General features: G+C 36.2%; 1 protein-coding gene across 1 annotated transcript; it reads right to left on the reverse strand.

Moving 5' to 3' along the window:
• Window positions 1-78: 78 nt before the first annotated feature.
• Window positions 79-1,127, reverse strand: LOC139901297 (universal stress protein PHOS32-like). The gene is made up of 2 exons (XM_071884045.1): window positions 458-1,127; window positions 79-86 (listed from the first exon to the last, which is right to left on the reverse strand). Exons 1-2 carry the CDS (start codon window positions 1,125-1,127, stop codon window positions 79-81), a joined length of 678 nt encoding a protein of 225 aa, XP_071740146.1.
• Window positions 1,128-16,914: the final 15,787 nt, after the last annotated feature.

Below are 16,914 nucleotides of genomic sequence, written 5' to 3' on the forward strand. Positions count from 1 at the left end.
TATTGAAATTGCTAGCTGTTATAATATTTGTAGCGAATATGTTCCCTCCGGAGACAGATACGTGGCAACATATATGACTTATGTACCTGCAGTAACATACAAATATTGCAATTTTTAGATCAGCGTCCATATATAAACTGTAATTTGATTAAAATAACAATGTTCTTTATTTGGATCATATTTATATATTTATATAATCCAACTGATCATGTAGGTCCTTACACCATTATAAAAATGTAGATTGCAACATATAAATGTATGTAGATAGTCTTGTTTGTTCATGTTAACTCCGAATTATAAATATGCAATTCAATTTTAAATAATAAACAAAAAAGTATTGCTAGAAGATGTGCATTATCTCAGATCAGTTTTATCTGAAATTGATAGTTTTAACACCGCATGCAGTTTAACTGTAGCATTATGCATCTTAGATCATTTAAAATTGCAAGCTAATTACCTTTTGTGGCATGATCTTTAGCATCATGAAACACCGGTGTCCCCTCATCGACACCCGATTTCTTCGCACTATCATCACCATCACCATCATCATCATCATCAGAATACCTAACAACAACCACAGGACAAACACAATGTCGAACGCAATAATCGCTAACACTTCCAAGTCTCCCTTTCCCTTTTCGTTTCGAAGCACCAAATCCTCTACTTCCCATAATCATAACACTAAATCCAAGCCTCTCAACCTCCAAACAAAGCCGCTCTTTCAAATCATGATCCTTAACGATATGAATCTTATACGGTATATTCGCTTCAACCAAAGGCTCTGATAACATGTTAGCTTTTGCAGTTGTGAGGTTATCAAAATCATCTTCAAGTTTTTGTCGTGTTTCTTTAGATGGGTTAATTACTTCAGCGTCCATTGCATGGCCCCAATCCGCACCGTAGAGGACTGAGGTGAGTTGGATGTGAAGGAGAATAACCGCATCACCAGGTCGTAAGTAGTTTTGAACGGCCCATTGAACGGCGAATGCACTTTCGTCGCTGAGGTCGACCGCGATGGCGATACGACGTTGGGCATTTGCAGTGGGGGTTGAAACGGGTGGCGGGTAACGTGGAGATGATGGTGGATCGGCTCGTACGGTGGATAACGGTGGCACTTGACGTTTCATTGAATGATTGTAATGTAAGAAAATTTGTTTGTTGTTTTTTTATTTGATTTTTTTTTTCTGATTAATTGAGGGTGAGAGGGAAGGGAAGGTTTTGAGGAGAAATTGGTGGAATTGTTTAGCAAATAGTACCGATTTTATAGGAGAAAAAATTGGGTCATTATGATCCATATTTGGGTAGTGTATGTGTATTTGTATTTGTATTAACAGTTTTATATGGGCCTGCTAATACTATATATGGGCCTCTGAAAGAATGGGACAATTGATTCATACCAATAAAAAGAGCATATGGTCCAAATTAATATATGAGCAAACTCTACGAAGAATAAACTATGTTTCATAAAAGGGATTATAGCCAAAATGCTCATTCCCAGCAAGTTTCTTCCGCTGGAGCCCAAAAAAAAAAAATTGCCAGGTTGCCCTCGCAAGACGCAAGGTGCCTTGCGTCTTGCCCTCGCAAGGCGCAAGCTTGCGTCCTTGCGTCTTGCGAACTTGCGACCTTATCTGATCAGATGTTGGATTTTCAGATAAGATTTAGTAAGATTTCTTAGATTTTTGTCGGATAAGATTTTACCCTATTTATAGTATGACCCTGGAACTTTGATTTCACAGTCTCATAAAAATTCCATCCTTGTGCAATTCATTGATTAAAGGTACTTTAAGGTACTAATTTAAGCATTTTTCTTCACTAATTATAGTATTTATTATTTGTGTGTATGATGATTATTTTTAATTAGTTTGTTATTTACAGTTAATCTCAGTTAATATCCATGGACAGAAGAGCTAGAGCTTCACACCGACCATCACAAGGAGAGTCATCACAACAAGTTGCTGAAAGACGACGACTATTAGCCGACTGTCCCATTCTTCCTGGTATTAACGTTGTTGCTCAAGGTGGTTTTTTCGCGTACTGGCGGGGAATAGATGCTGGAGCTTTTCTATATCGTCAAGTTAATGAGTACTATCCCAGACTTGTTAGAGAATTCTATGCTAACTATGTCTTTGATCCACGTAAACTGAAATGTGTTCACGTGAACATGTTTGGTTATTCCTACGATTGGACGTTGGAGGAGTTTGGTGAGATTCTGGATATTCTAGATGGAGATTTCAAGTTTTTCAGTCTTAGCAAGGATGTGAAAAAGGCCCCGAGGAGGTCAGCTACAGGAAATTCATTCTCAGCTTCTGGGTTTGTTTCGGGACTATGTAAACCTGGTTTTTACATGCCAAACAGTGGTCCTGTCATTATCACGGAGGAAGATATTCAGGACCAGTATCAACAGATGATGAATGTCATCAAGAAGAATGTCATGTTTCGAGATGATGCTGATGTGGAGCTATTTGTAACTGAAGTTTTGATTTTGATGTGTTTGCTCGAACAAATCCCAATTAATCTGGCATATGTGGTTGCTAATCGGATGGCAGGATTGCCTGCAGCTGGTGGGAGTGGATTTCCGTATGGCATGTTGTTGAACAACTTCTTTGCTGATGAAGACGAGTTGGTGTATCATTCTGATCGAGAAGTGTTGAATGCTCAGATTATGTATGCTGCTGCAATTTAATTAATCTTGGTTGATCATGTAATAAAGTAGGTCGTAGGGCCTTTTGTACTACTGGTTAATGAAATGGTATTTTAATTTTAGCCTATCTGTTTTATTGGTCATTTTAATTTTCAGTACAAGTTCAAGGACGACGGGAGTAATTTGGTCAATAACTTTTATAAACTTACACTTAAGCACTAGATAAATATTTGTAAACATAGATGGACATATACATTAACAGTAGTTAAACAAATAAAAAAAAAACTCAAATAGCAGCAACATAAAATAGTAATCATAGCATACGCAAAGACGCAAAACAAGCCTTGCGAGACGCAAGACGCAAGACGCAAAGTTTGTGGATCTTGCGTGCTTGCGTCTTTGCGTCTTGTGTTTTTTATTATTAGGTTATAAACCTAATAATAACATTCACTTGACACACACACACTTCGTAAATACGCACAGACGCAGAGAATCAAATTACGTGAAACCTAGACAAACGCAAATACGCAAAGATCCATCATCTTCTCTCTCGTTCAAACAGTAGATTGAAACCACCATCACCACCTGCACTACCACCAGTTCATCCATCGTATTCACCACCACCACCACGTACCAGCGTCTACGTCACCAACTACGTCACCATCGTCTTCGTCTGCTCCATTTTAACTACGAAATAAATCAAGATATCAACCTAATAACAATGGCAAATCCGCATGTTAGTTATTCCTTCACTATATATGTTAGTTATTTGGGAGGTGTATATCAATTTCATATGTTCATATATAAATCTGAAAATGTGCACACCAACTGTTCGATGAAATGTGTCTGTGATAATCATCATTATTAAACCGTATTCTTGCTTTTTTTTTTTAATAATGGGGTATATTATGTCTTGTTTTGTATAGTGTTTTGGTGAAACAACAATTTGTTGCTGGTCAAATTAATTTGACTGTCCAGGCAAAATGGTCGTTTTGCGTCCTTGCGTTTCGGACACAATCAAGTCGCAAGACCATATTTGCGACCTTGCGTACCTGTAGTTTAGGGCGCAAGACCAATTTTGCGTATTTGCGTATCATATGCTGATGTTGTTATTGTTAATTTTACAGGGATGAGTTGAAGGTAAACTGACGATGAAGAATAAAATAAGTATTATAGGTGATGTGAAGAAAGTAATGACCGAAAATCAAATAAAAATATTTAAACAAACGTGTTTTGGTGTATGGTTAGATCTTGAATACATGGGAAACGATCCCGGACTTGTACATGCAATGCTCCAATGTAAAACTGTACGGCCGGAAGGTATTGATGATGATAAGTACCCCGAGGAGCAAGATGACATATGGTTTAGATTTAAGCCTAATTTTTCTATTAGATTTGGTCGCCGTGAATTTTGTCTAGTAACGGGGTTTTTGTTTGGTACCCGTGCGGATATGGCACATTACATCCCTAAAAATTATGAAAAAGAGACGACTCCAATTAGACAACGTTTATTTCCGTCCATTAAAGAGAGCACAAACATTTTGATTGGTGATATTGAAAAGAAGCTTCTAAAAAGTAGTCGGGTTGGTGTTTCGGACGATGATGTGGTTCGACTAGCAATCATATTAGTTGTAGAGAGAGCTTTTATGGGTAAACAATCTGCCCATGTGGTGAACAAGAAGTTCTTATATTTAGTTGAAGATTTTTCAAGTGTAAATAAGTACCCATGGGGGTCTCGTATATGGGAACCGACTTACGAAGCGGTTAGTGAAGGGTTTGTTGTTCGGGAAAGCCAATTAGAGAGCGGCAAGGCGTACACTTTGGCGGGATTTATGTGGGCATTTAAGGTAACGACATGCTTGATTTCAAATAGTTTTATTATTTAAAGATAATATATATATATTGATATTGTTTAAACAAAAATGATTTGTAGATTTGGATCCTCGAGGCTTACCGTCGTAACATTAAATCCTTTGCTACAAAAACGGACAAGAATGGAGTACCGAGGGCTCTTTTTTGGAAGCGTACAACAGCGGAGACTTTTGGAATCTCTGATTACATTAAACTCTTAGATATTCAGGTCAGTGGGCTTTAATATTTGGAATTACCATTGACTGGTAAATGACTGTTGAAACAGAGAGGAAATGGCAAGGACGCAAGACCATTCCTGCGTCCTTGCGTCTTTGGTAAGCGTGGTCGCAAGGTTGTACTTGCGTCTTTGCGTACGTGCTACTATGGAGACGCAAAGAATTGTTTGCGTCCTTGCGTCTGTTTGACCAGAAAAGTTCCTAGTATTTTTTGTTATCTTGTGTATAAAGTCGTGTTTGATTATGCAGGATGATTGTCCCAAGAACAAGAGACCTATAAGTGGTCTCTTCCCCACTGATACAGAGAAGGAGTGTCAATGGTGGATTGATAGTGACGCGTTATTTCTTGGAACTTTAGTTGAACAGGAGATCCAGCAAGAAGAAACCCCAATAATTCCAAAAACTGTAGAGGAGACACAGACATAGACACAGACACCAACACATCAAAATACCGAGGTACAAGAATTACATCGTGTGGTAGCGTTGTTGACCGAGCGGGTATCCAAAACTGAAAAAGAATTTAAAGAGCGGTTGGACAAAGTTGAAAATGAATTAAGTGAATGTAAAAGGAAATTATTGGAATACGAAGAAAACCCTTTTCCAGAGCAAGAGTATCCGGTATATTAAAATTTATTAATTATTTTTATTTTTTGCATTTGAATATTTGTTCTCAATGAATTTATATAATTTTTATTTTTTATTTGTTATTTGCTTAGGACGATACGTATTATGAGAAATCTTTCTCTGACAATGAGATTGTCAACCCTTCTCCGATGCAAATACAACGTGGAATAAGAGAAAGACGACCCACGCGTGCATTAAGGTCCCCGTTTACTTCACCTGGATATAGAAAACCAATTGAGAAGGTAAATTGCTGTATTATATATGGGTATGTTGTTAATGTACTCAAAAGAACCCCCACAACATATATTAACAACAAATTTATCATCATTAACACAATTCATAATGACAAAAATTAGTGAAAAAGTGGTTAAAATAGTACCTTAACGTGGGTATAAGCTCTGCATTGAAAAATTTTGAAATATTTATGAGACTGTGATTTCAAAGTCTCAGGGTCAATCTATATATAGGGACAAAATATTATCCGTAAAAATCTATGATATCTGACGAAATCTTATCCACAAACTCGTATTTCTGATCAGATAAGGTCGCAAGTTCGCAAGACGCAAGCTTGCGCCTTGCGAGGGCAACTCGCAAGGCACCTTGTATCTTGCGAGGGCAACCTGGCAAAAAAAAAAAATTTTGGGCTCCAGCGCAAGAAACTTGCTGGGAATGGGTATTTTGGCTATAATCCCTTCATAAAAGGGTAAAAATCCCAAAAGGGTCAGATTTTGAAGAAAAACAGTTAGAAAAGCTTAGTTTGGAAAAAAGAAAACGGGGAAGAAAAAAAAATCAAATATTCGTTATTTAAAAAAATAGACAAAATTAACAACTCGTAATAATGAATATTTATTTAATGAAAAGAGAGTCGGGACCTGTGGTATGTCATTGTCTCATCAATATAAGTTGTGACGACCCGAGAAATTCCGACCAAATTTAAACTTAATTCTTAATATAGTTTCGACACGATAAGCAAAGTCTGTAATGTTGAGTCACGAAAATTTTGAACTATTATTATATATTAAAATATCCTGTAACTGATTCTGACGATTCACGAACCTTTGAGTGTTTACATAATTGTAGATATAAATAGTTATATAAATAATTATAAATAATAGTTTAAATATATTAATGAACTATTATGTGATTTAGTTATTATAAAAGATAACTTAAAATAATTAAAACTTGTTATTTGAATAGATATAGTATATTGATTATAAGTGATTTCGAACATAAGCTGTCAGTGTTAACAAAGTATAAAGTATATAATATTATTACTTTTATTATTATTAATGTTAATATTATTATTAATGTTAATATTATTAACAACATAAATATATAGATATGAAAGTTGATACATGTAACTTGTTATACCTAAATTATTACTTGTATTATGATTATTATTAGATATGATTATTATTTTCATCATTAAAAATTATTAATATTATCATAAAATGTTATTATTATTATCATTTAAAAATCATCATCTAAGCATTATTTTTATTTACATTTAACTTTATCATATTTAGTATTTCTTGATGTTATTAATTATTTTTATCATTAAGACTAGTATTATTTTTATTATTATTATTAGTGTATTTAATATTTAATTTATTATTATTATTAATCATTAAAAGTAATTACAATATATAAATACTTATATATATAAATGCAGATATATACAGAAACAGATATATAAACTGATAGATATATTTAGCGAATTAGGTGTCCATATATCATTATCTGCTTATTTTGTTTTCTTCCTTTTCTATTAAACCCGTGAATCAATTTGTCTCCTCCTTCGCTATAAACACGATCCTTCAATTCATGTAACAACATCCATTAATCACTTACACCATAAAATTCTCTGCTACTATTCGTAAGTTAAAACAGAAGAAAAGGAGAAGCTGAAACAGAAAAAAAATAAAAATAAAACACAAACTTCTTCCTGTCGATTCTCATTGTGATCAAACAACCAACATCCTCTTATATTCTTTTATTGATTTTGGTTCCTTTGAAGCAACCACCCAAGAACCCAGTAGCATGTTCTTTGATATCAACTATAACCAAACACCTCTTGTGTTCCATACAATCTCACAATCACAGCACACCATCTTCATCGGTTATCATTTACCGGAGCCACCACCACCTCAAGCGATTGACCATCTTCTCTCTCTCATCATCTCTCTCTCTCTATTCTTTTCCTTGTAAACCTCCATGACCACCAAATTGAAATCTCATTTCCCGTTTCTGTTTCAAATTAGAAATCAACACCACCACTCCACTACCATAAATCACCATGAAAACCATTGAGACTACTGCCTTGGTTCGATTAGCCACAGAAACCCGACACCTTTTCTTGTTTCTTCATCGACAACCACACACAAACCCATTTATAAACGAACACGCTGCCACATCTATATTTTTTTTTCTTTCTTCTTTCTCTTCTGTTCGATGCCATACCTGTTAGGGTTAAAAACACGAAGATCACACACCATTATAGCACCAGCTACAGCACGCTTTATCTCTATTCTGTTTTAACAATGATATCGTGATGAATAATGATAAAGGCAATGAAGATTAGACACAATGATTAATTAATATTACTATTTCTGATTCGTAGAGGTGGAGACATAAGGTTAATGAGTGCTGCAGTAGGGTTGGCACAAACAACTCCACTAGCTGCCTTTTGTTAAATAAAATAAATTGAACGTATTCCTTTTTATTCTTTCAACCAGACTTCTTCAATTTGGGCCATAAGTTGCTAGCTGGGCCTGTGCAAATTTGAACCAATATTCTTACTTGTGTTGGTGGGCCGTGATATTGGCAAGATCCAGTTTAAGTATTGCCGTTGGGCTTTTGATTTGAGCCGTTGTTTTTGCTGTGTCCCTTCCATCCTGCTCGTTGCTGCTACACCTGTTTTTATTCACCGAATACCCTCCTACAACTTCTACTCGTTTTCTGTTTATGTTTGGTGATGATGACAATAAAGAGTAACAGTGATGATGATGATTGGTGTTAAATGTAACGATGATGGTGGTGATAATAAATAATGGTGGTGATCACGATTAGGTTATGGTGAAGAAACGCGAATATGAGGATGGTGTCACTATGAAGATGATGTAACATCCCGCATTTTTCCGTTTACTTTTCCGTTTAACTATTTAAATTCCGTTATATGTTTATAACGTCTCATGTTGTTACGCGTTTTAAAAATATCTCGTTTAGGTAATTCTCGCACCCGCAACCGAACTCGAGGGACTAGTTTCGCCAAAATGCCAAAGAGGTGCCTAGTATTTGACTAGTCAACCCACCTCCTGTAACGACCCTGGTTTTTCCAACATTATTTTATTAATAATTATTATTATTAATACGTGTGATTAAACGAGTGTACGTTATTACATTTACTTGTTTCCATGATTGCCCGAACTTGACTTTAATTGCCCAAAACGCCCTTGCGACACCCGGAACTTGCACGAATAATATTTTCAAGTATTATTTACATTCATAATTAATTTTATTAATTATTTTGATTAACTATAGTTATTAGTTAATTACTTGGGCTTTAGATGGATTAATTTGTGAATTACTTGAACTTGAGCTTGTTAAATGTTATGGACTCATGATTGTGGACTTATAAGCCCACCCTACACTTTAATGGACTTAATTAGCCCAACACTTATGTAAGTATCACTTTAGGAGTTACCTAGATGAAAAACATGGTAAAAAACTTATTTACCACTTACTTGCACACTTACCCCACAAAGTTACCCTTTAACCATTCACCCTTAGTCAAAGAAGCATGCACATTGAGTGAGCAACTCCCTCCCCCATTGGTGGGAGGTTCACGGCCAAGAGAGCATGGGGAGGGGGGTTTTTGGTTTCCAAGTTTGACTACATAATCTCTTGCTTTCTCATTTCTCACACACACTTCAAACTTGCAACTAATTTCTCTCCTTTTACTCTCTAGTTCTTGTAAGTAACTTTGAGCAATTCCCTCTTCTTCCTCCTTGCTAAAACCGAACCAAAACACCCCTCTAATCATCATCATTTACTTGTTGTTACTTGTTCTTGTTCTTGTTACTTACTTATAGTTGTTTTGCTTACTAGTCCCTTGATAATACATACTAATTACTAAGGAGCAAACTTTCTAGTTTGATTCTTTATTTATCTTGTGTTAACAAGAACATGCAAGAATAAAACTCTCTAGTTTATGTTCTACCTTTATTGTTTTGAAGGATAAAAGTTCATGTGTTGTGAGCATACTTGTGTTCATGAAGTAAACTTAAAAGTTTACTTTCTAAAGATCAAGACTTAGGCTTGAATCTTTAAAAGTATGAAACCCATGAACTTAATACTTGTGTAATTACTTTATTTTTCTCATTTGTTCATCTTTTAAAATCGTGATTTTGGTTGTGGATGGTCAAGTGTTACAAGTTAATTTTGATCTCGTTTCTCTTGAACTAAAGATTAACTTTAAAAAGGTTCAAGAACATAAAATTTACTTAACAACTTTAGACCAATCTAAAAACTATGTACTACCACTTAAGATCTTGATTTATTTAGTTTATTTTCAAATTATAGTACAATGTTATTTTTACATTACATGCATGTGTTGAATCTATGACCTTGATGCAACTTTGGTTCATCAACCTTCATGCAACTCTAAAGTGAGTTGTGCTTCATATCATAGACTCACACAAGGGTTATGATGGTCAAATCTTGGTCAAGATGATGCTAACACATCAACGAGTTGTGCACTTGAAGCTATATGCATCAAGGATGAGAACCGTGATGAGCATCAAGCACCAAACCACCGGAATCCATTTAAAACTTACTGTTTCTGTCCAACTTTCTGATCAGCTGAATTCGTAACAGACCAGTAGGTCTGCGCTGATCTAACCTTGATTTTTGGATAGGACTTTTCGAGTAGATAACTTTTCATATAAGACTCGTCTTCATACGAGTTACGGTTTAGAGTCTATGGCCCTCCGATCGTCACTAGGTCCATTTACTTTTCTGTTTCCTGTTTCTGTTTTCTGTTTACTGTTTTCTGAGTCAGACCCGAACACCTGGGCTACTGTAACTGTGATATTCAGTTAGCTCTGTTCGAGTAGATAATTTTTCGTTTAGGACTCGTCTTAATACGAGTTACGGTTTAGGATTTATGGCCCTCCGATCGTCACTAGGTCCTTTAACGTTGTGCAGAAAATTCTGACCTACTAGCACTTAAACCGTCGCCACGGTCAAAATAAGACGAGTTTGCTTCTGAGATTTTTACCACACTTAAGGGACTCATAGACGGAGCCATGACCACTGGTCTCACCTTATTTCAGTAGGTATAGAGACCGTGGTGACTGACCGAAGTCAGCCTTTGTTTTAAAACTTCTTTTATGAACAAAACATACCTATACTTTTCGTTTGATGATGATTGATGATGACCCTTATGACCTTATTTACATACTTATAAACCTTTTAAGACAAGCTACTGACTTAGTACAATTTGACTTAGGTTGAGGACTTTTGGACCGATTACTTGCACACTTTCCCGACTCTACATTACTACTATTTTACCGCTACTTATCATTGTGAGTTATAGCTTTCCCTCTTTACTTTAACTTATTTTGGGAACTGAGAATACATGCACATTTTATGTTTTACATAATAGGCACGAGTACTTAAACTTTATATATGTGTGGGTTATATAACGGCAGAAACATTCCCTTTAGCTCGGTAACGTTTAATCATTGGTTTTTGAATCGTGAACGCGAATCTTAGATATGGATCCATAGGGTTTGACATCCCCACTCGGGCTAGTCGCGCTAGCATTTAACGAGTGTTTAATACTTCGAGGTTATATGCACTTGCCAAGTGCAATTTCAGGGGTACATAAACGTTAAGTTAGTTACCGGGTGCCCACGGTTAAGCATATACTTTTACATACTTTTGAAACGCTCGTTGTAGCACCGAAATCTCGTGGCCTACTTACATTACTGTTATACTTAAACTATAGCTCACCAACCTTTGTGTTGACCTTTTAAGCGTGTATTTCTCAGGTTCTTGAAGTCGCTTCCGCTATCATACTAGTCGTGCTGTAGAACCCGCTGCTTAGAGTTGTTATCGCATGACTACTTATCTTGCATTCAAACTTATATACTTTTGGAACTATGTTATGTAACGACCTTTGTGGTCACGTACACTTATTTAATGCTTCTACTTAGTGAAGCTTACTTTTGGATTGTAAAACATTCGACGTATGTTATGACGTCACCTTTATTAATGAATGCAAACTCTGTTTTGAAAACGCATATAGTACTTAACCTTGTAATGATCCTGTTAATGATGGTCCGTACGTGATGATTTAGTACGGGGCGTCACATTTGGTATCAGAGCATTGGTTGTAGGGAATTAGGATGCATTAGTGAGTCTAAGACCGACCCGAGTAGGATTCACTAATAGGACTAATCTACAACTTGCTAGTTTACTTGTTTCTGCTGTGTTTACTACATGTTGCTGCTTACCTTTACTGCTATATGCCGTATGTTACTACATGTTTTCACTACTACATGCTATTATTTGCTTTCGATTGCATGCTACTTTCATACGATTTGCTGTTATTGTCATGCTAGTTACTGTTATACATGATTTAAACTATTGGCCAATTATTTGCGTGCTTTATGACTTACTGACATGGAAAAATTTATTTTTCCTTGTTCAGATGTCGGACGTTCCACCTGCTGGCATTCCGGGCAGTACAGGCTCAGACCCCGTTGTCCCACCTACTGCTATACCTGCTGCTGCTGCTGCTGCTGCCGATATTTCGGCCCCGACACCCACTGGCGATCCCGGCGCTTCCACTTCCGGAGCTAGCTCTAGTGCACCTGCCCCAGCGTCTTCTTCCAGACCCCCGAGGCAACTGGCTCGCATTGGTGGTATGGAGATCCCCGCGGAGTTCGGGGAGGGTCCTTTTCGTAATCACTGGCGCACTCCCTGCCGACGCACTCCCGACGGATACCTAGCAGTGATTACGCCAGGCCGACACCGACAGATGTTGGCCGCCTTCGGATATCCAGTTGAGCCACCCGTGTCACCACCACATGATTCAGACGACGGGTCTTCCACCGATGCTCCTTCAGACGACACCACATCTGATGACTCCAGTGATGAGGAGGATCCCGCTGACAGACCGATTCAGGCACCCTCTACCCCGCCGAAGAAGCGGTATCGCTTCGCTGGCATTATTCCGGGTCGTACTATCACTGACGCTTTTGGTCGGCGTCAGAGGATTACTGCTCGTAAACGGCTGGTGCCGTACCCTGCTGACCCACTGATATTACCATCTCCACCCAGAGCCGGACCATCTACTTCAGCACCACTAGCACCACCTGCACCACCAGCACCACCTGCACCGCCAGCACCACCTGCCCCACCATCTTCCTCTAATGAAGAACTGAGGCGGGAGATTGAGATTCTCCAGGCCCGAGTTACTGAGCTTGAGGAGCAGTTGGCTCAGGTTTTGGACATCTTGCACCCACCATCACCGTAGGACTTTGTATTAGATTCTGTATTGTAATCTCTTTTGAAATTTCATATTTCACTTATGTATCGTACGAACTTATTGTAATGTATGGAACTTATTATCTTTAATGAATGGAAATTTGTGTTGTTTACTTTTTGCACAAGTGTTCTATTCACATTATCATGGTTTTGTGGTACTTATATCTGCTTGCGTTACTTAATCAACATGTGTTGTGCTGTTTTCATGTTGATTGTTATACACTATATTATTATTATTTGCATACTGGATTTTGACTTGAGTCAAAAATGTTTGTTTAGAACATCATGGCCAACGGGAGATCAACCCCTACCGCAGCACAAATTGAAGAAATGATTAACGAGCGTGTTGCTGCTGCTCTAGCTGAAAGGCAACCCCAAGCTCCACCACCACCACCACCGGTTGTTCCACCCGTCCAAATTGGGTGTACATATAAGGAATTCCAAAGCTGTAAGCCGCACTACTTCAGTGGCACTGAGGGACCAGTCGGTCTCACAAGATGGTTCGAAAAGTTAGAATCGGTATTCAGGGTTAGCAATTGCTCTGAGGCTAACAAAACGAAATTTGCATCTTGCACGCTTTCCGATGGCGCGCTTACATGGTGGAATACCATGGCCCAAGCGCAAGGAATTGATGAGGCGTATGCTACGCCTTGGGAAGAATTTAAATCTGCTATGATCGAGGAATACTGTCCGAGGACCGAAATCCAAAAGATGGAAATTGAATTTATGCAATTGAAGACCGTAGGGAACGACCTTAACAGTTACAATCGTAGGTTTTTGGAGTTGGCTCTTATGTGTCCGACTATGGTCACCCCCGAATTTAAGCGCTTGGAAAAATACTTCTCGGGACTTCCTAAGTCCATCAAGGGCAATGTTACCTCATCCAAGCCACCAAGTGTTCCCGAAGCAATGCGCATGGTGCATACTCTCTTGAATCAAATCATCCTTGACGAGCCGGAGAAGGCTAAGTTTGAAACTGGTAGTGGCGAGAAGAGGAAATGGGACAACAACCACAACAACAACAACCGAGGTAGAAACTATGATCAAAACCCGGCGAAGCGACATGAAGGTTTCAGGCAAAACAACAACACCAACTGAAAGGACCCGTTCATATACATTATAAACGATTCACAATAGTTGATTACATCGCGAGGTATTTGACCTCTATATGATACATTTTACAAACATTGCATTCGTTTTTAAAAGACAAACTTTCTTTACAACGAAAGTTGACGGCATGCACACCATTTCATAATACATCCAACTATAATTGGCTTAATAATAATCTTGATGAACTCAATGACTCGAATGCAACGTCTTTCAAAATATGCCATGAATGACTCCAAGTAATATCCTTAAAATGAGCTAATGCACAGCGGAAGATTTCTTTAATACCTGAGAATAAACATGCTTTAAAGTGTCAACCAAAAGGTTGGTGAGTTCACAGGTTTATCATAACAATCATTTCAATATATTAATAGACCACAAGATTTCCGTTTATAAATATATGTACACTCGCAAGTGTATAAAAGTATTCTATAAGTTGTAGGCACCCGGTAACAAGCCTTAACGTTCATGTTTTACCCTCTGAAGTACACCAGATCAGGTGTGTTTAAAATAACCTCGAAGTACTAAAGCATCTCATAGTCAGGATGGGGTTTGTCAGGCCCAATAGATCTATCTTTAGGATTCGCGCCTACCGTACATAGACAAGTAGTTTAATGTTACCAAGCTAAGGGTATATTTCTGGTTTAAATCCACGTAGAATTAGTTTTAGTACTTGTGCCTATTTCGTAAAACATTTATAAAAACAGCGCATGTATTCTCAGTCCCAAAAATATATATAAAAGGGAGCAAATGAAACTCACAATACTGTATTTCGTAGCAATTATGTATATGACGGCACTGAACAAGTGCAGGGTTTGTCTCGGATTCACGAACGTATCAATATTGTGATTCAATATTGCAAGAAAGTACGTAGACGCAACGAAAATGATAAACGTTAGGTTGACCTCACGAGCAATACCCTCGATTAATACCCATAACCTCCATAGCTATAACCCATAATTTCCTTAGCTCTATCCCGTTTGAAAACTTATTTTGAAATCGTCTGAGTATAACTCTGTCGTTGTATTTTATGTATACTAATAATATCTTGAAATAATACAAAGAAAATATATATATGTAATTCGATTGAGAGAGTTTAGAGAAATATATTTTCAAATTTCTATGAAAAAATGAAACCTATTGAATTCTATTTATAATAGATTTTTGAATTATTAAAGTGAATTATTAAAGTATGAATTATTAAAGTGAATTATTAAAGTATGAATTATTAAAGTGAATTATTAAAGTGAATTATTAAAGTATGAATTATTAAAGTGAATTATTAAAGTATGAATTATTAAAGTTAAAGTAAAGTAAAAGTAAAGTAAAGGTAAAGTTAAAGTATAGTAAAAGTACAAAAACTATGTATGTATAATACGCGTATAAATATATATAATATTAATTTAAATCGTTATATATATTTAATAAAATAAAATATAAATATCGTTATCTTTATCATACTGGTTAAGTAATGAGTTGTCAAAAGTGATTCTAGATATTTATAAAAGTTATATACGTTTTAATAATAAAGTTCTTTTTAAATTGAAAACGTCTTTGTACGTTTGAAAATAGATTAATAGAATATTATGGAAACCAATTCTCCACTAACTTTTGTCTAACTTTCGTAAATGACACTTTATGTTTTTATTTATAAATAACTTTACAAATTATTCTGAATATCGTTAAGAGGAATAGATTTTCTCAAATCATAGTGGACCTCTCAATAGAGACTTGTAATCATAATTCAATATTTCTGATAATTCAATCATTTAATATATATTTTTTAATTTCGTCAAAAATCATATTGAAACAAATATGTTCGGGTAAAGTATTATACGTTTAATACTTTATTAATATTCTCAAGTTATAATATATATATACATATACATATCTATTTATATATAACGGTTCGTGAATCGTCAGAATTTGGTCGAGGTTATAATGAATGTATGAACACAGTTTAAAATTCTTGAGATTTAACTTAACAAACTTTGCTTATCGTGTCGGAATAATATAAAGATTAAAGTTTAAATTTGGTCGAAAATTTTCGGGTCGTCACAATACCTACCCGTTAAAGAAATTTCGTCCCGAAATTTGATCGAGGTCGTCATGGCTAACAATAAGAATGTTATTATGATGAATATAAGTTGATTCATAGGGTTTTATCATGATTGAGAAATATGGATAAAATAATTCGATTACTCGAAACGTATGAGTGAAGCTATCGTAAAAGAGTGAAATGAGAAAATAGGGATTCGTCTTATATTTTGACATCATTACAGTTGATCTCCGGATTAAAGAAAATCTTTGTAATCTATATAGGATTTGATTCTTCGATGATTAAGGAAATTATGATCCTCTTCGATTTAATGCGTTGATTCATCTCGATTTTTCTGTCGGATATTTCACTATAAATCCACCTCTTTCATTTCCTTTTAATTCACACCTTCTATTCTTTCTCCCTCAATTCTTACTTTAAAATTATTTGTCAATACGCTTCATCCAGTGCTGATTCTTGATATACTCCTCACTTTCATATCTGTCGCTCTTCTTTTTCATCTGCCTCTGGAAGAATCTATTTACTTCTACTATACTCTTGGTTTTATAGTATTTTTAGTTCTCCCGTGTCTTTATATTGCTATATGCATTGATATATACGGTTTGTGATTTCTGGGTTGTTGTTGGGTTTTATATCTTCCCTTATATTTCAAAGTCCTTGCTTCTTCTATAATCATTGTCATCCACAGTTAATGCTCTCTTCTGTTTGCTATGATTTATACTCCCATTTCTAGTTCGGAGCTTTGTCCTTTCGTTTCTTCTTCTTGCGATTAAGCACCGCTTGTAATGGTCCAGAATTCGCAGATATAAATTTCGGAATGAACATTGTTAATGTTCTAGGAA

The sequence above is a fragment of the Rutidosis leptorrhynchoides genome, chromosome 1, assembly GCF_046630445.1.
Source record: "Rutidosis leptorrhynchoides isolate AG116_Rl617_1_P2 chromosome 1, CSIRO_AGI_Rlap_v1, whole genome shotgun sequence".
Taxonomy (NCBI): domain Eukaryota; kingdom Viridiplantae; phylum Streptophyta; class Magnoliopsida; order Asterales; family Asteraceae; genus Rutidosis; species Rutidosis leptorrhynchoides.